Source organism: Falco naumanni, chromosome 6 (genome assembly GCF_017639655.2).
Source record: "Falco naumanni isolate bFalNau1 chromosome 6, bFalNau1.pat, whole genome shotgun sequence".
Lineage (NCBI taxonomy): Eukaryota > Metazoa > Chordata > Aves > Falconiformes > Falconidae > Falco > Falco naumanni.
The window spans coordinates 91307049-91328646 of record NC_054059.1 but is presented as its reverse complement, the minus strand read 5'-3'; the positions used below and the strand labels follow the sequence as shown (position 1 = coordinate 91328646).

General features: G+C 41.6%; 1 protein-coding gene across 4 annotated transcripts in view; it reads left to right on the top strand.

The window, feature by feature from the left end:
- ATL2 (atlastin GTPase 2) overlaps positions 1-21598 on the top strand; it is a 38363-nt gene that overhangs the window by 10441 nt on the left and 6324 nt on the right. For all 4 annotated transcript variants that reach the window (XM_040597631.1, XM_040597629.1, XM_040597632.1 and 1 more), the window contains exons 2-11: positions 6036-6319; positions 9865-9999; positions 11468-11572; positions 12710-12760; positions 14888-14944; positions 15912-16004; positions 16250-16388; positions 17213-17340; positions 19445-19501; positions 20721-20792. In XM_040597631.1, the coding sequence (XP_040453565.1) occupies positions 6036-6319; positions 9865-9999; positions 11468-11572; positions 12710-12760; positions 14888-14944; positions 15912-16004; positions 16250-16388; positions 17213-17340; positions 19445-19501; positions 20721-20792 (1121 nt within the window). The remainder of the gene's footprint in view (positions 1-6035; positions 6320-9864; positions 10000-11467; positions 11573-12709; positions 12761-14887; positions 14945-15911; positions 16005-16249; positions 16389-17212; positions 17341-19444; positions 19502-20720; positions 20793-21598) is intronic.

Sequence of the window (21598 nt, the reverse complement as noted above, 5' to 3'; positions counted from 1 at the left end):
TCCATTTAAATGTGGTGCAGCAGTTCTGTCATGATAACTTATTTTAAGCTTTTGGTTCAAGCTGTGAACTCTTTCAGGCCGTGGAGGTAGAACAAGATTTCAAGCTAGATGGTGTGAGCTTCGTGCAGCCCACTTCAACTTGCTTTACCGCTCAGGGGTGTGTGTGTGTGAATCTATTATGCGCCTGTATTGAACTGTGAGTGGGACACTTCAGTTGATTTTGTGTGGACACAAATGTGTGGTGTCTGTAGGGCACAGGGAATAAGAGTTCAGGGATGTTGAGAGCTGCATTATCTAGGGGCACCAAAAGCTTTGATTTGAAGTTGGACTTGTAGCAAAGTGCAGGTTTCCATGCAAACAAGGCGTTAAGACTACCAGCTTGAAGATGTACAGTGACTCCATGTGATAGAGCAAATGGAAGGAGTAATGATGAGAGCCGTCTACGCTAATGAAAGTGAATTCTTTAGACTGATCATAATCCAAGCCTTAAGCCACTAAAAAGCAAATGGGATTTAAATTTACTTTAATGTCATGCTGCATCTGTGTGCAGTTGTCTGTGTTCAACCCACTGTCCAGAGAAGCAATAACTAGTTATTGATGAAAAACCTATACTGTATCTAAAACAGAGTTTAGGAATTAGTGTGTGCTTTTTTTTTGTTATAAAAGAATGTGAATGATGTGTTTTAACAAGCTCAAGCCATGTTTGGGTTGAAACGTAAGTGTGACTATATTGGTTCTTCATTTCAATTAATGTACTTAAAAGGAGGAACTTGCAGTTAAAGCAGGCTGGCTCTTTTCACAGCGCACGGGTAGCTGGCGGTTCTCACTCCTGTGTCCTTACCCTGCAGGACATATAGGTCATCAGATGCTAGCTGTGTACATGGGGAAGCAGGAATTAGCTTTTCGTTTCACCTCATACTTTAAGAAACAAGTTATTTAGTTGAGTTTGTTAATTTGAAATAGTGACTGTACACACACAAGAAGCTACTGTTCTCAAAATCTGGCTTAGCGTTTCAACAAACGGTGCTTGTTCTGGATACTTAGCTGATGAGCGTCAATAGTAGTCCTGTAGTTGTTGCTGAGTGAAGAGCTTCTACGGAACTGGGTAGTGCTATCTTCTTTTGGCTATATTTGCTTCCATTCAAGCCTCTGTGCTTCTGTGTCTTGCTGCACAGTATTGCTTCTCTTCTATCTCCTGGCCTGTTTGACCTGGGTTAGGAAGTGATTATGTGGAGTCAGAACTGTGCATTAGCTCACATGCTCTAATTGAATGATTCAGGTTGGAAGAAGCCAGAACAGGGTAGGGAATGATTTGCAAACAGCCATAGTAATAGGCCTGAACGAATGGCAGACTTCAGGAGCTAGTCCAGTCAGTGATCTTTTTGCATCAGCTCCAGCCAGAGTGGTAGATATGACTGTAGTCTGGAGTATGTTAGTTCAGTAGTATGGAAGCTTCAAAGGTCAGATGAAGTGGGGGTGTGTGAGAAATGTAGCCGTGGCTTTCTGGGCCCACAACACTGCGCTACAAGCTCTAGTCCTTATACTTTGACAGATGAGAGCTTTTCTGTATGTACTCAAAGCCTGAAGTCTAGTCTTTTGTGCACATGGGGATCTCCAACAGCACTGAGACCTGCCCTCTGAGTTGGATGAACCTACCAGCCTGCGTTTAGCAGTCTGGCAGGAAGCAGTGTTGCCTGGCTGTTCTGCATGCAGTGCAAGGAGCCATCAGCCATGCCTCAGAAACATCCAGTCTCAGAGTGTGGATGTATGGGGTACATGTGCTGGGTCCATAACCCCATTACTGGGATGGAACTGGACTTCTCAAAGTGTAAGAGGCACTATTAAAAGATGAAAAAAAGACAACCCCCCCCAACAAACAAACAAAAAACCCCACAACAAAAAAGCCCCCAAAATAACAAAAGTCTGTTGATTTGGTTGTCTCTGTAGCAGTACTGAATGTGTTGTCATGGAGACTCATACAGGTAGGCTGCCATGGGTTTTGCAAGTCCAAACTACTGTCCAGTTGGCTAGAAACACTTTGGTGTAGGGATGGTCATTCTGTGAACACCACCTCTTCTGAAGTTAATCCTCATCCATTCCTGTACGTGGGCTGCTGGGACACGACTGGATTGTTGCAAGAACCTGGAGCACTTTGTGGCCCTTAGACTGGGCTTTAGGACAAATAGACTTGAATTCTGAGTGTCAGGTAGTACACTACGACCGTGCTGGGGCAGGTGAGGAAGGGGGTGTGGGGGGGCAAGTAAGGAGTAGGGCTTCACGTTCTGAATTTCATTAACTCCTGGCCTGACTTAACGTTGCTATCGGTATGCTTATTTTATGAGCTACTTACTATGATGCTTCTGCAGCTTTTGCAGTAAACTGGACTGTGAAGTGGAAGTTCTTGTCCTGACCATTGTTTTGAGAGACTACTCTGGAAGTAGTTCTTGGAAGTGGGATGTGATCCTTCTGCCTAGGATGCTGAAGCCTTCTAGAAATGCATCCAAAGTACTCTAGTGCTGCCTGAGATGGTGACTAGCCAGAGTAACAGGGTAAGCAGCCAGAAGGTCATATTAAAGACCAAAAAGGTTGTGGCATCTTACCTAGGAGGGTGTGATAGGTTAACAAATGCTGATTACGCTGCTGGGACAAGCAGTAGCACTTGTTCTACAGTTAACGCGCTCAACTTGTGCAATGTCCATCCTGGTAATTGCTAACTAGTTCAAAATCTCTTGAGGGAAGGGTGTTCTCTGTAATTTGAGCACGAAGTTGTCAAACCAGCTCTTCTGGATGAATCAAGTTTCCTTCACAGCTGTCAACACTGTAGTTCTCTATGGTATAAAGTGCTTGATTCATGGCAATGATGGCCTTTTCTGTAGGTAGTTTGAGAGCTTTCAGATACATGAGGCTGGCTAGTTTAAAAAAAACAAAACACAACCAAAACCTAACAAACCAACATGACCCAAAATAAAATAAAAAAAACCCCAACACTCAACTTGATGCTCTGGACTTGACCTTCCAATTTCTGCTGGTAGGTGAAATCTGACAGGGATTGAATAGGGTCTGAGATGAATCTTCTCGTGTCCCATCTGAGCTAAGTGAGCTCCCAGGGTTCAGAACACTGTTAAGACATTGTGAGCTTTTAACGGACATACTGTGTGTAAGCTCTTGATAGTACTATCTCCTTATGATATGAAGAATCTGCTTGTTTAGAAATAACTAATGATAAAATACCACTGTACTTATTTGTTTGGAAAACTTGGCTTGAATAGGCTTTGGGTGGCTATGCTCTGCACTGGCAGAAGGATGTTGCTACAGCTGGTGCTTTGAGGTCTGCTAAGGTTCTAATGACTTCCAGGTAGGAAAGGATGGTTAATGTCAGGCTCAAAGTGAATGAAGAGAAGTTGCAGACGTTGCTTCAGACTATTTTACATTCTACCTTAGTTTACAAAACTTGCACCTTACTGCAGCTGAAGTATGCAATTAAATAAAAGAATATAAGGCTGTTTTAAGTAATCAAGTTAAATTTGTTGCCTGGAGAATATGTAGAAGCAGACTGATACATTATGTGAATATCTGTTTGCTAAAACACAGGTGTCTCTTCTTGGAGCTATCTAATCTTAATGCTTTTATCAATAGAATTATTCCCTTTATGTTTCTAGGATATGAAGCTGAAGGCTTTCTTTCTGACTGTCAAAATCTTCATACGTCACCATGGCTATCCTCCCAAGTTCTCTGCCTTACAAAGGATGCTACTGATACGGGGCAAAACCTGTTTTGTAAACCCTTTCAAAAAAGGGAGCTTGTTTAATTTCTGGGATTACAAAAGCTTTAGGCTAAAGGTGAGAGTTTTTTTTCTGAAGTGGTGACCAATATTGTGTCAATGTAGTTTTTACAGTTTGGTGTCCTGTTGACAGTATTTTCTTTTTAAAGTTATTCCTTCCAGTTGTCAGGCCTGGTGGTGCAATTGAATTTTTTGGCCTGCTTGCTCAACCAGTTTGAGTTAGGGCAGGGGTCCTCAAACTTTTTAACCAGGGGCCGGCACGTGGATGAAGTGGCAGGGACTCATCTGTGGCTGCTTGGTTCCCACCCCCCCAACCCCGGGCGGGGGGGGGTCTGTAAATACCAGGGTCCGGATTGAGGACCCTGGGGGCTGTATCTGGCCCGCAGGCTGTAGTTTGAGGACCCCTGAGTTAGGGTGATGGTAGAGGCTGTCTTGCACACCCCCTTGGATAACATTGGGGTTTGTTCTCGATGCTTAGGATTTAAGCATTCAAGCTTACTTCCCATTCAAACTAAGTACTACACTAGCTTAATATATTCAAACCAATTTTTTTAAGATTTAGTGCCACTGGTCTTTGAGGAAGCACAGGTTTGATGTTTGGAAATGGAAACATCCTCTCTGATTTGCAATGAAGTGAAATGGTGTCAGAAACAGCTGAAGAGATAGCTGCTGGAAAAACTCCAGGGTCACCACGTTACCAATCTTTTTTTTTCAAGTTCACGGTAATAACTCAAATGTCTCATTACATCCACAAAACAGCACATTGGAGTACTGTTCTTAAGTCTTTTGCTGAGGATGGTATCTAGGATGCAAAGTCTGGCAGGAATGACTTGGCAGATCCTGTGGGTGTTGGCAGGGTCTCTGCCATGAATGAATTAAACAGTGTTGTGTTCCATGGTGCCCCATGACACATCCTGCAAGAGAACCTGCTTCCCCAGGAAGCATGGGGACCACGTAACGTGCCTGCATCCAGTGCATCAAGTAACTGGAGACTTTGTTAAAGCAAAGCTTGGAAATGCAAGCGTGACTAGCAATTCAATGTACTTGAAATCTTACGGTGATGTTCCCAGATACGTAACGGCTAGGCAGGTACCTCAGTCGGGTTTGTGCACGTGGGGTTCTGATAAAATATGGCAAAATGTAAATCTGGAGTTGGAGGCAGTTCTGTAAGCACAAAAGCACTTCCAGGTGCTTCATGGGAGTAGTTGGATCAGGCCAGTGGTAGTGTTAGTTTCTGCTGTGTGACCTCAGTGTTGTGTTACTTGAACAACAGAGGGCTTAAACTGTATGGGTTGGTTTGTTTGGTTTTCTTTTAGGCCTCTAACCCAGTAACTCCTGAGTTCTGGAATTTGGAAAAATACCGTATTGGTACTATGGTGCTGTATGTCTGAAGGGCTGTGTTACCTTAATTTATTATGCATTAGTAGCTTAAATCTCATCTGAGTTATAGTTCTTTCAGCTACTGGTTGAACCTGAAAAGGTATTGATTCTTAAATAGTTTCTAAAATACTCTCTTAACTCTTTCAAAAAGAGTCAGTACTTACTGTTGTTAAATTTTCCTTAATAATGTGTCATAGGAAAAGCATGAAGCCAGAAACTACTTCAATGTTTTTTGTTTTTCTTATCCCAGAAGTGTTAGGCCTTGCCCATGCTCAGGAGCTTATCATCTTGCAAGCAGTGTATAGGCACTCTGAAGTCTGTGCTGTATTGAAAAAGGGAACAGGTGTAACATGTTGGAATTAAAAAGAAATTTAGTCATCTGCTGATGCATGTAATCTTGGGGTTACATACTAGATCGGTGATCTTGCTTGTATGTGGTAACAAGCAAAACTGACAGAAAACATTGGGGGGTTTCTCCCCCCTTACAGTAGTATAGGAAGGTGGTGATCTAAAAGTGGCCTTCTTTGATCCTCTTTGGAGCTTATTTTAAACCAATAAATTTTTTCCAGATAAAAAGCCCTTGCTTTCTGGTGGAAGTTATACTCAAGAAGCCTTTAAAAGGAGTTTTGATGCTGAAAACCAGTGCTCTTTTGTGATTTCTTGCAACCTTGAGAATGTTGAAGACCTGAAATGTAGACTATACGCAGAGCTGATGGACAGGGAACTGCTGTTGATCTCATTGTCTGCACATGTGCATTCCTTAGAATGTCGCTCTTGTTGCAGGGAATGAAAGCTCAGCTCAAGGCTTCACTTCAAAGAAATGTCTAGTGCCCTAAGCTGACTTACTAATGTATTGTAACCCCTCACTTTGCAGGTAAGCATTATGAGGAAGAGGAGGAGGAGGATGCTCTACCTGACTCAGATGCCCTGCCAGACTCTGACGACGACGAGGTGGATTTGGATAAGCCACGCCCCATACAGATTGTTCTTGCTCATGAAGATGACCATAACTTTGAATTAGATGAAGAAGCATTGGAAAAAATCTTGCTTCAGGAACACATCAAAGATCTTAACATAGTAGTTGTGTCTGTAGCAGGAGCTTTCCGCAAAGGAAAATCTTTTCTGCTGGACTTCATGCTTAGATACATGTATAACAGGGTGAGTAATTTGGATTTTCCCTGCAGGAGAAAAGTATTTTGGTAATTCACCTTTGTGTGTGTTGACTTGAGCACAAATACAGCAGGTCAGTTTTTTTCCTACTTCTTTGGGCACGGGCAAGCCAGCTACTCTTGTTTCTACTCTGTGAAGAACTGTATTTAAGTGACAGGTTTTCAATATAAATTTTCCTGCAGTTATTGAGGGAACTTCTTGGTGTCCCAGTGTAAGTGGGCCCGAGAGGAACTTGAATGAGGGAGCACGGTAGTCTTCTAGTTGAGGCTTTCGGGAAGGATTCATCCAAGTGGTGGCTTGGAGGAATCTTGCTTTGACTTAATCTCCTGAAATGGTATTGTAGCACTAACTTATCCATTGTTGCAGACAGAAGAGTCTCATTAGATAGCTATTGTAGGACTAAATCTGCTTAAATCTGAGGTATGGCAAAAGGGAGAAAGTTTGCTGCTTGGAATGTGTCTCTGAATGTAATTCAAGAAGAATTTAAATCCTTTTAAGTCATTGGTTAATGAATGCCTCATCCAAAATTTAATTTCTTCTTTTAGTTTGTAGCTTTTGGCTGGTATTGTCTTGTGTCTACTGTACTTCGAACTCTTGGCTGATGCAGAGAAGGTGGAGTAGGGCCTCCTGTGAGCATATGCATCTGCCTGGCACAGATTGTGGTGTGTTTCTTGTAATCTGCATAGTGAATATTGACAACTCAGTATTTTGTTGCTTTGTTGAAGCTCTTCAAAAAACAACCAAACAAACCCCCCCGAACTAGAACTGATTCTTTTTTTCAGTCACTATTCTTTGGAGTTGGAATTCATGGTAGCAGAAACTAACCATGACTACATCTGTTTGACCTTTGTGCTAGCTGTCTTGAGGAGAAATCAAGATGAAGCAGTTACGAGAAAGATGGGGATATTGCAAAGAAGCTGCTGGTAGCTGGCAGATGAAGACTTATTTTTTCTCTCTCCCCCAGTAGTGCCTGCTGTTGAATTCTTCTTACTGATTTGCCTAGAGCTCTGTAAGAAAGACACTGAGGTTATGGTAGGAGGAATACAGAGTAGCAAGCTGATGCTCCCAACTTCTTCAGACTCTTAATCTAGGGAGGAATAAATGTTTCATTGATACAGCTGTTTGGTGGGTGATCTTCTCTCTGTGTGTGTATATATAAATGCTCTCAAGTGTCCTGTTTACATTAAAAAAAACCCACAAACCAAACAAAACAAACCCCAAAATAAAACAAAAAAATACCCCCAAGCTCCCAAGAAGTGTAGCAATCTGAGCTAGATGATGTCTGGGTAGAGGTAGCGCTTGTTCCTTCCAAAAATAGAAGGGGTGGGCTTTAAGCAAATACTCTTTCAGATTGTGAAATAAAACAAGAGTTCATAAAGTAAAATGGATTGAAACACTGTTTCAGCCTTGTGTAATATCATACCTCTGTTCCCTTTATTGTGCAATCACTTTTTTCAGTTTTCTATAGGTGTCCTTCAAAATACCTTTTGTTCTTTTCACTTAAACTGAAGGGGAAGGTGAACTTGGCCATCTACTGTAACAACTGTCTCTTACCAAAAAGCAGAGAGGTCTTGCTCTCTGTGCTGTTTCTGGCCAGGCATTTGCATTCTGAAGCTGTAAAGCTTGCAGGCCCTTAGCTGATCCAACTCAATGGTGCATCAGAAGACGCTGCACTTTGCTGAATTGTTTTACTGCCAGCTCAATGATGTAAACTGGCTTAGGGAGAAAGTTTAACAAGCATTAGAGCTGCTGCAAACTGATTGATGGGAGTTGGGGATGAGAAGAAAAGTGCAGTGCCTCCTATTCTGAACACTGCTGAATTGTATGAAGTCAAATAGTATCCTCTGTGCTTATGCAGATTTCAGTACAGGAGGGGAGGCCTTGGTATAGTTTTACTCTTCAGCCTGATCGCTCCATCTTCAGTCGGGCTTAATTACAAGTCTTTATTTTCTGTGAACTAAATACTGGATCCTGCACAAAATACTAAAGGATCTGCATTCAGTCCATAAACTAATCAAACAATTTTGGGATATCCTCCCTTATGGATATTAATGTGTGTGATGGAAGACTTGCCGAGGTACTTCAGAATCCCATTTTCTTCTCTTAACCAAGAGCTGGAGGTCATGGGAAGTTACCATTCTAAAAATACCACCTGTACCAGCTGAAGTCACAGGTAGGATTTTGGCATGGCTGAGATTGGTTACTGACTTCAAGGAGGAAGTGTCTCACTTTAAGCACTGATACTTAGTGTTACGGTTGCTTGTTTGAAATGGAACAGAATAATCTGCCACAAAATGCAGCAGTTGTGTACTTGGCAAACTGCTGCAAGGATCCTGTGATCTTGTTGCAGCTTAAGCCTTATTAAGAGTTGGGTGCAGCAACACCAGTAAATTTAGATTTCAAAGTTGTTTTTTTTTTTTTTTTTTTTTTCTTCAGGCATATGACCTCCTTAGCTTGTATTAATCTGCAAGGTGCACTGTGTACTAATGGTACTATGCAAATAAAACTGTATTGGTCCTTGGTGTGGAATATATTTAGAGAAGCGAACTTTTAGGTGACCAATATAAAACTGTAGTGCAATTTAGTAGCTTGATTTCATGTAGGAACAAAGTAATCTTTTTCATCCTCCCAACTGTTCCCTATCTTTCAGGCCAACTTAATGGATGGAGACTGTTGAAATACTGAATTTTAATTAAGGAAAGACAAAGATAACAAGCTAGGAGTGTATCAAACTGATAGTCAATTAGAGAGAGACTTAAGTGCATAATCCACAAGTTGAAGTGGCTTCAGCTGAAGTTATGATTAAGTCACCGAAGTCTTCTGTGACGTGAATCACATAGGAAATCAAATGTGGTCATATCTAGTGCTCATTGAGGGACTTGTCAAAAGATCTGTGTAGTTTTGGTCTGAATTATTACCAGTAAGGATAATTTCTGTATCGAACTGGGAAAAAGTATTCTTGTATAAACTTATGGAGCATATTGTTGAATAATGTGACAGATCCTTTTGAAAAAGTGAAAAGCCACAGTCCATTGACTGTGAAACGCAATTCAGCATTGCAAAACTGTATCGTGGCATGTACTGAAGCCCAAAGCAGGCCTGGGGTTTTGATGTCTAGAGTAGTAAGTGGATGCATAAGGATCTTCTGGGATAAAAAAAATCTCTGGAGGAAAGCTGTTCAGGTTTTGCTTAGTCTCTGTAGTACAGGTGTATGTGTGTGACAAAACGAAACAAATGCACACCCACAGAAACCCCCAAACAGCTTACCTGTAAAGAGCTGTGGTTCTCTTCACTTGGGTATCCTGTGTTCATTTTCTGATTTTTTTTTTCTTCTGTCTGCTCATCTCATTTACTTATGTCATGTCTGATGCAAGTAGCAAGGCTGAATGACAGTAGAGTAGCATTGTGGTTTAGTATTTTCTGTAGTAGCCTGTTGGGTCTGAGAGAACAATGTGGATGTTTGCTAAAACATAGCATGTTAAAAAAAAAAAATAATCCTTGGTTTTAAATAAGTTTCTTCTCTTGTTTTCTAGACTTCTCCTTGCTGGATAGGTGGAAACACTGAGCCATTGACTGGATTTACATGGAGGGGTGGATGTGAACGGGAAACCACTGGCATTCAGATTTGGAGTGAAGTGTTTGTAATTGATAAACCCAATGGGACAAAGGTAAGTGCTTGACCTTAAATAGGTGTACATAAGGGTTTTTGCATCTGTGTAGTTATCTTTAATGCCACGGGTTTCATGGAGGCGGTTCAAACATCACTTGCTTTCCTTTGCATTCAGTAGCTCCATAACATATTCGGAAACCTCATATCAGTGCAAGCGTGAACTTTCCTGCTGGGTTGTAAGATTCGGTCTCCAACAATAGTCCCATTCTGAGAGTACTTTGTTTTGGCAGAGTCTGTTCTGTCCAGGCTAATGGGTGGGTTATCCTGTGGATGTTGTAAAACTGTAATGGCTATAAATACCATATATAGACACTGTGATAAGAACAGCTCCGTAGCAAACACTGTTTTTTGAGAGGTGAGAATGTGTTTTAGCATGTAGCTGTATTTTAGTGAAATGGAATGCATGGCTATAAGTACTGGAAATAGCTTCAGTGTCGAGAAGCTGGTTCTTCCATATAGTTTAACAGGTAGTCTGTAAAAAAGGACTAAGTCTAATAGTGGGATAAAAGACACTAACTCTATTCTAGTCAAAGCTGATTCATCTTTTTTAACACTAAGTCAGTTTAACTACAAAGTTTGGTTGTAGGTGTTTATCTTCATGTTGAAACAAAATGTTAATGTTTGTTAATAAATATTTACTCCATAGTACTGGTGGCGTATCTTGAACTGTTCATGTTCTCCTGAACCATGAGCTCTTGGTTGTTTAGCTTTCATACCCTTCACGTCTGCAAAGGAAACATCTGATGGCCAATTAATAAGGGATGCTGATCTTAAACAGGTAGTGGTTTAGGGGCATGCAGGAAGTTTTATCAAATTTCATAGCTAACCAAACAGTTGTCTGACTTAACTTAAAAAAAAAAAAAAAAGTTGCAAGGATCTGTTTGTGCTCTGTGGACAAATAACTCCTCCTTACTTATCAGTCATCCCTAACTGAAAGGGAAGGGAATTGTAGTAGATCCTAAAAAAGGCAATTGGACAGATTAGCTTTCATCATTAAGACCTCTTCATTCCTTGTCATTCCAGCAGGCAGGCAGACAGTATCAATTATCTTGTTTCCTTCTGAAAATTATTATTTTGAGATAGAGATTTTTTTAAAGTAACCATTTCACTCTTGGCACTGGTGAACTATGGCTGGGTTGTCAGCTGAGCTGAAATTCTTACAGAAGAGGTGTCTGTTACTCTGCACTGTGTGCCACTGGACTGAGGAACAGTATTTCTGTGGGAGAGGATAACTCGTGTAGCAAGGCCAGGGACTTAAGGGTGGTGGTGTGGCCCCCTAGTTGTTGCTCTACTCAGCTGTAGGTATGCATAGCACGTGCACTGGGAGCTGACTGAGGTTTAGTAAGTAGGTGTAGGAGCAGAGACTTGTTCTACTTGAAATAAAATTTATCCTGATGGCCTGCAGTTTGAAAGTGTTAACCATTTGGTTCGTTATTGAATTATTGCTACTTTTTAAAACTTTCTAGGTTGCTGTACTACTCATGGATACCCAAGGTGCCTTTGATAGCCAATCCACTATCAAAGACTGTGCAACGGTTTTTGCTCTCAGCACCATGACAAGCTCTGTCCAGGTGAGAATACCTGTACTGGCAAATAACGGCAGCTATAGGAACCCTCTGTCATGCACACCTAACATGCAAAGAATATGGCTCTAGCCACACTTTGAAAGCTCACCTGCATATCTTCCTCCAACTAATTTAAACTTCTGTACTTAATGTCTTATTTTCAGTGTAGTATACTACATAAGTTTCTCTGTGGAATCAAGGTTATTCGAGGCCAAGCTGAATTCAATTGCTGACTGAACTGAGAAATAGGAAAAAAAAGCAAACAAACCCCAAACCCCAAAAAAGATGTCAAAGTAGCAACTGCTTCTGTACAGATGTGTTACGGAATCTTATTTTAAGACTTCAGATACAGTTTGGGATGGAATTACACTGTGATCAGCTAAACTTAGAATTGGTGCTATTGTTAAACTTCTGACAATTCTCTGACCAGGCCAAAACTATTTTTGAGCTTGTGCCTTAAATGTGCCAAAAGTGAGCAGGTTTTTGAGGGATGGCAAGTGACCTTCAGACATACTACAACATGAAAGTAACAGGAGTATGTAGAGCACTACTTCTGCCATGTAGGATTGTTTTTGGTGGATGGGTTGTTTGTTTTGTTCCTGTGGTTAGGCTAAGTTGTAGGTTATTGATGCATCTTTGAGTGTACTGCTCTTCAGTATTTATGCTGTTGAAACAGTCATGAGCTCCCTGGATAAAATCAGATTTCTCTGGGAAGATCTGAAAGCAAAAAAAGCTGGTGAACTAACTACCTAGTTGTTTCTGTGTTGGAGGTGCAGCTGCTGGCTCACTGAATCCTAGAGCACTTGGACTTGCAGATGGCAAAACAGACATGCCCTTCTCCTGTCTCACACCTGTGTGGTCATTTGAATCGTTCAGCAGTCTTCTCTGATTCCTTTTGGCTTGCTTCATTGGAGGGAAGCTGTTCTGAGAAGGGTTAGGGTAGTCAGCAGTGGTTTTGTCCCTTGCACTTTATATAAGGAAGCGACTTCCTTATACACCTTATAACATCTTTCTAGTTGCTGACTTTCAGGTAGTTAGACTTTTCTAGAGGGGGTAAAAATACTCAAGATACCTAAAACAGACTATATGAATGTAAGGTGATGGCTTCATGTTACTCAGTAATTCTTTTGCTGTCTCTTGCAGGTATATAACTTGTCCCAGAATATTCAGGAAGATGACCTTCAACATTTGCAAGTAAGAATATACTGAATTTATTTTAAGCTGCTTCTGAACTGATAGTCTTGACTTTGTTTTTGAAGTTACTACTATTTTAACTGTGATTTGGGAGCTGCCTGCTACGTCATATAAATCACTGAAGCTGACCTGATGCTAAAACTAGTGCTGCCTATAAGAACGTTATTTGCCTCAACTCCTTGATGCTGTGTTACCTCTGCACTGGCACAGCAGAAGCAAAATAACACAGGCTTCTAATTTGGCTAAATCTTATCTTTCTGAAGTCTGTTCTCTATATGGTAAGTCCTGAAATTCCTCTAAGTATGAGAAAGCAAAATGATTTATGGAAGTACTTAAAGAGAAAGTTCTAGCTTTTCTCCATTTTCCCTAAAATAGCGGATGCTATTTTACGACCAGTTTCTAAAGCAATGTGGGAGCTTGGATCAGGGCAGAAAGAGTATCTTCTGCCCAGAAGCCTTCTCTAGTTTTTCAACTGAGAAACTTCTAGAGACTTTTATGTCTGCTCAGAAACAAAAGCAGGAAAGAGTTTTCCAGTCTCGACTATGTAGTTTTCATGGAACACTGTAGTCAAAGGCTACTGAACTCTGGCTTCATGTGAATGGTGCAAGAACCTTATCTCCTTAACCTAAAACCTGTAGCTTTAAAGGCTAGCTTGTGTATTAACAAATGCCTGCCTGTGCTCAGGCCGTGACCTTGTCACAGCTTAAAACTGTTTTACATGTCTTCTGATTGAAAGGACTTCTGTCTCGGTCAGTGCTGCAAAAGACTGGCTGCCAGTACTGGAAGTAGAAGAGCACTAACTAAACATAGTCTTGTGATGCTGTTCTCAGTTAACAGAGCTGTATCACTGGACCAACACCCCTTCCCCCCCACAACCAAGCACTGCAAAGAAAAAAAAGCCATAGCTAATTATTTGAAAGCCAAGATTTCCTCATGACTTTGGTCTTTTGAGAGCCTCAGTGCAATCTGAATAGAGCAGTCCTGTTCTGTTATACAGGAGGGTGAGATGAGGGAAGGAAGGGGACAGAAGGATGATAGACATACACAGTGGGCAGGGGACAACCATGCATTTAAAGTTGGAGCAAGGAATTGTGGGCTGAAGGAAGGATTTTCTGAACTTCTGTTACAACAGGAGTTTCTGTTATTCTGAAATATTGTTAGTCTCTGGCTACCTTTTCTGTGTAGCAGGGAAGTGAATGGGGTGGGGAGTTAGGACCAAAGGAGTCAGTCTCATGTGGGTACTTGGCCACTTCAGGGCTTCTTTTGCTGAGGGTCACAAGGGACTGGAAGTTAATTTGTGTTAAATTAGTCTTTTAAGTTCTCAGATGCTCTTGTGATCAACACAGGGCAAACTGTCCTTTTAGCTATGAAGTTCATCTGAAATATTCCAGGAGTTAGTTTTAATGCAGAACAGCTGCCTGGTACTAGAGGATCCTGGTGTGTGCTTCCATCATCTTGACCTCCGAGATCTGTAATAACCTGACAGTGTTGACTTCTGCTGGAACACCCAGCACAGTCCATGTCTTGTGTTCTTGTGGGTTGTCTGGCCCGTTCAGTCCAGTGAAGAATGCTGCTGCTGGTATTAAAGATGGTGAAAGCAACGAGAGGAAGACAGCTGACGCTTGCCTTTATGCTGGAAGGAAGGAACAATTATCAGTTAAGGTCACGGACTGAAGTAGAGATGTGGGAAGCTGCTGAACTTGGCTTGTATTTCAGTGTCTGATAGATTGGCGCTAGCCAAGTTCCTTGAGGTTTCCAGGAATAAATCCTTTGTGGGAAGTAAGGGGCAAATTTTACATAGGCATAGCTTCTTAGCCTGGGAAGCAAGTGTTGGAATCTGGCTTGCTGAGAGATGCAGCCAGCTTTCCTTTGCCAATAGCCCACAGGCTACCCACTTAGAGCTTTGGTGTGTTGACAGTTACGGAATGGTGCTATGAAACTAGTGGAGTTGTCTCCTACCTGAATTTTACTGAGGATTGCTGTACTTGTTCTTGAGGTGTACTGGCCATTCTCAACCCATAATAAGATTGAAGATCAAGTGCTTTATTTTCTAGTGACATAATAGAATTTTTTGCAGCAGAGAAATGTGTTTTATATGCGACACCCTTACGCTTCTCTTTCTATCAGTTGTTTACAGAATATGGACGACTAGCTATGGAAGAAATTTACCAAAAGCCGTTTCAGGTAACTGTGTATGTTAAATGGATCTTAAGCAATTGAATGTTGTAGAAAATGAGCTCAGGGTAATTTATGAAGAGAAATTAGGCAGACTGAAGCTAGCCTGTTCTTTGCAAGACTGATTTTTTTTTTCCTTCCTTGTCACCACATTTCTTGGCAAAAACACAATGGAAAAATGCTGGAGGGTCACGTTTTGGGCAAGTACGGCTTTGTGCCTGTGTTACGTGGCATAAAAGGAACGAAGGTGTCGAGTGATGTGGAGATGTTTTGTGCTGCCTTCTTACTCGTTACTCTTTGAGATATAGTTGGTCTTTTCTGGTGGTACGTGGTTCCGAGTAAAGGTGCTGTAGCCTCTAAGAAATAGCGTTGAGGAGGCCCATGTTGCATTTCATGTACTTGAAGCATTACTGGCTTCGGTGTTACAAGTCTCAAAAGGCTAGCATCTCCTGTTTGCTAGGCCAGAGGAGGGTTTGAGGCTTCTTCTGTTTAGTGAAGACAAGAGACTGAGATCTCTCTTTTATCCTGAAGTATCCCCCATAACCTATAAGGGTAGTAGTCTACTCCTAACTCTGTACTGTAACTCACTACTAACTGCTGTTGGTGAATTTTGAGACTCTTGAGTCCCCAGTGTTCTTGTGATTGGCCCAGGCAAGATGCATTCTTTGTAAAGCAGCTCATCTGATATAAGAGTAATGTCAAGGTTTCTTTTCAGCTGATGGTAGCGTAATCCCTGTGGGATGGTAAAAGGCAAAGCCATGGAACAGGGAACGGTCTTTTTGAGACACTTGGGTACTTCCCTTCGGATAAGGAGCGAGTTGCATTTGTATGTTTGGTGGGCGGTTTTGGTGGTTTGGGTTTTTTTCGTTATTTTAAACAAGTGGACACTTGTACCACAAAACTACAGGGCTGCTTCATAATGCTTGACTTTAGGAATGGTGCAAGCTGTTCCCTACCAATGTTCTTCCTGTTACAGACACTAATGTTCTTAATCAGAGATTGGAGTTATCCTTATGAACATGCATATGGCTTGGAAGGAGGAAAAAAGTTCCTAGAGAAAAGATTGCAGGTAGGTTATCTCCAGTAGTCCTTGTGTGGTCTTCCAGCTTAACTTACTGTCAAGATAATGATGCATGTTGAGCTAGTTCTTTGTGCTAATAGAATACACCTGCGATGAAGGGTTCTAGGGTTTGGAACTTGACATTTTTAGGTTCAGGAACGAAAGCTTAAACACTACTTTTAAGCTGATATTTAATCTTAACTGCAGTACTGCAAAACTCCTGGCAGTTCTTACAACCTTTTTTTGTTCTTTAGGTAAAGCAAAACCAACATGAAGAGCTACAGAATGTAAGGAAGCATATTCACTCCTGTTTCAGTAATCTTGGCTGTTTCCTGTTGCCACACCCGGGTCTTAAAGTTGCAACAAATCCAAATTTTGATGGGAGGTTGAATGGTAGGAAGCTTTCCATTGTGTGTTTCCTGATTCAGATCAATGAGTTTATTTTCTTTTATAATGGAAGTTAAACACTGATATGGTTGCCTATTGAAATGCGTGATTAGAAAAATGTAGGGCTAAAAGGTGAAACTACAGAATCTAGAAATGTGCGTTGTGTGCTCTTTTTGGCAGGTTGATGGTGGAGGAGTTAAGCAGGCAGAGGGGATAGATATCTTTCTGTCTAGCTGTTGATTGTAGTCTGATAACTTGAGACATACTTAAAGGTCATTAAATAAGGATTCCAGAGGGAAGAATTCACAAAATGAAAGGCTTTCTGAGATTTGAGAGTTTTTTTTTCTCTGAGAACTTGCTAAACCAAAGGTCAAAGCTAGAATGACTTTAAAATAAAAGCTGTAGAGTTCTGCTACTGCAGAATGAGAGGCAGTGAGGATTCTTCCAATTGCTGCTTGTCCCGCAATGGAAAGGGTGTATCAGACTGGCAAAGGCTAAAAATGTGGATTTGTGGTAGTGGGATGCAAGCCACCTCTGTGCTGAGGGCACAGACCTGTGAGATTATTGTGTAAGATGTTGATGTAATTGGGGAAATGCACTTCAAATATTACAAGGGCTATGGAACTTTGTTCTCTCAGTCTGAAGTCAAAATTAAAGAGTACCTAGAACTCACTAAAGCTGTATTTAAGCCTTTAAACATCTTAAAAATTCAGTTAAGATTTGTAGTACTATGGATTTTGAAAGATCATGTGTGTTATCAGAGTAGGAAATGTAAGATTGGAAAGAAAACTAACCACACTTTCTTTCTTTCTGAAATTGAATTTTACTAGATATAGATGAAGATTTTAAGAAGGAACTGCGGAATTTGGTACCATTACTGCTTGCCCCTGAAAACCTGGTAGAAAAAGAGATTAGTGGATCCAAGGTGACCTGTAGAGATCTTGTAGAATACTTCAAGGTAAGCAAACTCATACTAATTATTTCTGTTAATGGCTTAAAAGAAAGTATTCTAATTTTAGGGCATGCTGTTCCCAGAGAAGATAAGATATCTAGGCTGACACTCACTGATCAGCTTACTTTTCATTTCATTACTCTTGACTTTCTGGAACTGGCACGCAACTTCCTAACAGTATAGCTCTTAGCAAACTACTATCAGTAGAACTGCGCTGTGGGGTGGGTTTTTTTGGGGGGTGGGGGGTGTGTGGTGTTTTTGTTGGTTTGTTTTTGGGTTTTTTTTTTATTTTTTTTTGAAGAGGGTCTCATGTAGATTGTACAGATAGAAAACTAGCTCTTAAGCTGCTCGGTATGTAGGAGAAATTTTAGGTATTCCCCTCTAGATTTTTAATGTGCAGGGAAGATGCTTTCTGAACACTTGCGTGTGCAGCACTACTGTGTGCTCTGAAATATTTGTGTATGATACTTGCAGCTGTTAAACTCTTGAGCTGTTTCGGTATCATGGTGACACCAGCAGAAATGTGATAACATAATCCCTACATCACCAGGAATTGGTCTGGTGTGTGTAACCTTTTTTTTTTTTTAATTGGAATGACTTAGCTGGCTTGGTAGGAGAAACTGGCACTCATTACTAAAGACATTGGCTTTGCATTACTACTTTTGAGCGTTATGTTAAAGGTGTAATATAGTTGGGCTGATCTTAAGAAGCTATGCAAGGGAGGAATCAGATCAGGACTCTTCAACACTTGTAAAATGAAGTAACTTCCTATAAAGGAAGTTGCGGCTGTTCTGACAAGCATAAAATCAATACTCTGAAGCTTGTGTGTTCAGTCTCTGTATTTGCATGGCTGCATGCTGCTATTTGTTCCACTTTCTTCTCTGGTAAGACCGGATCCTATGCAGTGTAGGGAGTGTGCATTCAGCAGCAGTTTAGACAGGACTGCACCCCAAAAACCGAGTGTAAAACCTCCTCTATCGAAGAGCTGCTGGATTCGTATCCAGTGTGGGAGCAGTCCTGCAGGGTGCTGGGTAGCACTGTGGTTACATAACTAAAGAGGACCGCTCCCTGGGGATTGTGCATCTAAAGCTGAGATCATGAAGTCGGAGTTGGAAACTGGAGGGCTTTTACTTGGAGGAAATAGCTACAGAAGCAAGGAGGGTGTCGAGGGAACGGAGCCCTGTATAACTATACGTTTTTGTAGGTTGTCCTACAACCTAGAGCATTGTGTATGTAGGGACCCTGATAACCTTGTTCCTTCCTCCTTTACAGCAGAACATCCTCAAGGCAGAGGCCTGTAGACAGGCAGGGATGGGGGAGCAGTAGTAGCACAGAGGAGTAACTGCCCAGCCCCTGAGGGGTGAGAGTGGCTTTCTTGGTCAAACTTGCACAGCTTGGCCGAAGTGCCAGAGTGGCGGCGGCTGCCCGCCGTGCCCCCTCCGCTAACCCGTCCCAAAGAGCTGCACCACAGCCCGTCTGGTGGGCTGGAGAAGTGATGAAGGACGTGTTCTCTTCCAGCCTTCTGAAACCCTGGTGGGAGAACAGGCGCCTGAGGGTTGGTGGGGTGGGGCACAGAGGGACAGGCTGCCTGCTTGGCTTTCCAGTTCAGCTCTGTCTGCATTAGCGCTTTGATCTCCTTTTTTTTTTTTTTTTTTTTCTCCCATACTTCAAGGGAGCAAGATGCATTGGGGAAATGTAAGTACTGGTTCTTCCAGCGCTGGGGTCTGTTTGGACAGACCTCTTGCCAGAAAGGGTGCGTGAGATAGTCATCTTCACTTTCCTGTTTTGGGTGCAGATTCCCTGCCTAGCAAAGACTTTCTTATGTATTTGAGGGAGCAGAAACGTACTGTCAAGCCTGTCACTTCTTGAGATAGCGGCCGTGTTTTCTCAAGGTGCTCTGCTATCCTGCTGGCCCCCAGCCTCAAATGCACAGGGAAGTAAGGGATTAAAGCACTAGGAATAACTGAGAATGCCAGACTTGTATGAAGAAATTTGTGTTATTACAAAGAAATAACCTACAAACTTGTTTTTTATATCGTTCCTCTTTTCTTCTTCTCCTCATTCCTAAACACTTAGGAAAAAGAAACCTTTTATTTTTTCTCCCGTTTAGGCCTATATTAAAATCTATCAAGGAGAGGAGCTACCTCATCCGAAATCTATGCTGCAGGTATTTTAATTTTCTTTCAAATAATCTGATTTTGCATACTTCATGAGTGCAACTGAAGATCACGACTGCTGTGGGTCTGAAGCTCCCACACACAGAGCTGCAGTTCTTGAAGGAGCTGCGTACCTTCAGAGAGCTATCTGAACTGTGTCGCCTGGGTATATGCTTGTGCCTTCCCTCAGTTCTATCTACCAAATGCAGCCAGGGGTATATCTGGTTGGCTGGGATATTTTTTTAGTTGCTTCAGTTTCTAAGCATGTGTTTCCTGTAACTTGCTATTTTTTCAGCATCTTTCAGACTGTATTCAGAGGGCTTTTAGTATCAGATGCAGAAGATAAAATGGAGAAGACTCACAGTAATGCAGCTATTGCTGCTGCCTTGCGATGCTGGGCTACTCCGTGGGTTTGCTAGATTGGATAACTGCATTGAGACTTCTTTTCTGGGTTGATCCAAAGAGGATGTAATCAGCTTTAAAGCTATCTGAACACAAACTGATTATATAAAGCTGTGTGGTGAACTTTTGAATTGTTTGGGATGAAGTGGGGCTTTAGGGTCAGTTTAAACCATTTTGTGTTTGTAAGACTGTGGGTTTTTTTTAAGCTTCCTGTGTCACTTCATTAAGACATGACTGTTCTGGGTGTTTTATTTGGAGTTCAGAAAACTCACCACAATGAAATGAAGGCTGCTACTGCTTCCTCGACGTAGCATGCCATAAAGGTGGCTCGGAGAGCAGAGGCTGACGTCTTGCAGTATTAGCTAGAATAACTGTCCCTGACACGATGCAGGTTGAAAATAGTCTTATTATTCTTACAAATCTTTATCTTAAATTCTGACACCGAAACAGCACATGTATAATACAGAAATAATACAAGCTTGCCTTTTTCCTCACAGGTAGTGGTGTATCAGGATTAACATTTAATAGTTTAGTGATCCTTATTTGCTTATTAACAGTAGAGCATTCAGAAGAGATTGCTCACAATTAAAAGCCTGCGCAGGCAAACGGGGAGTTTGTGTGCAGCTGTACTAGAGAGCTGAAGAAAACATCCTCCTAGTCAGTGATGTGTTTTTATGTATGTTGCTAACCTTCACTTGTTTCTTCTGGGGGGGGTGGGTTCCTGGCCATCTGAAGCTTTGGAGGTTGTGGGGGTGCTGGGCAGTGCAACTACATGTATGTAACTGGCTGGTAATGCTGTGATGATACATGGTGCTCCATGTTTTCTAGGCAACAGCGGAGGCAAACAATCTTGCTGCTGTGGCAGGAGCAAAAGACTTGTACAGTAAAGGCATGGAGCAGGTATGATGACACAACATCTTCTAACTGCCTATGTGCAAATACAGGCCTTCGCTTTTAATGTTGTACTTGGTGTTGGTTGTGAGCATGTTACCAGAGAAGAGTAGCTTAGGGCTAGTACTCGCGTGTTTTCCGCACTCAGGTTAGATGTCCAACGCAGTAAAACCAGGATTCTTTGAGAGCGAAACTTCTGGGGCGGTATGGGAATGGATGTCTTTGTAAGATACCACCTGTTAGTTCCCCCTGCTGCTCTTGACAGACATCTTAAAATGCTGTGACATGAAACGGGCAAACAGGTGAGGAGACATTTGCTGGGCAGGGTCAGGCAAGGGTAGAGTTCTAGAATTCTAGTCTCATACTTCTGAACTGCGGTTGGTTGTTAGCTGTAAGATGGAAGGATTACAATTATTCTAAGGTTTTTTAAAACGCCTTTGAATTACAAGAATTTTCCTGGCTCTGATACTTGTTTCTTCTCTTGAAGATAGTGACTTACACCACTCAAAGCACAAAGATGTGCTTCATAATTCAGTGTAGTTTTATGCAAGGTTTTAATACAGAAATTCTGAAAACAATTCTGTCTTGTAAAGCTTAACAGGACTGTGCTTATTGTGAAACTCCACAACCAGAAAAGAGCAATAGGTGTGATGACATGCTACAAACATATCTCCCCATTAATTAGGCTAGTTCTGGTCTTAATTGCTGAAGTAGCTTTCCATTTAGAAATTAGAGTAAGACCTAATGCTAACGGCAGACTAGCCAGTTCCAGTTGTTATCAGGCTGTTTTGGGAATGCTGTGCTGGTGTAGAGGG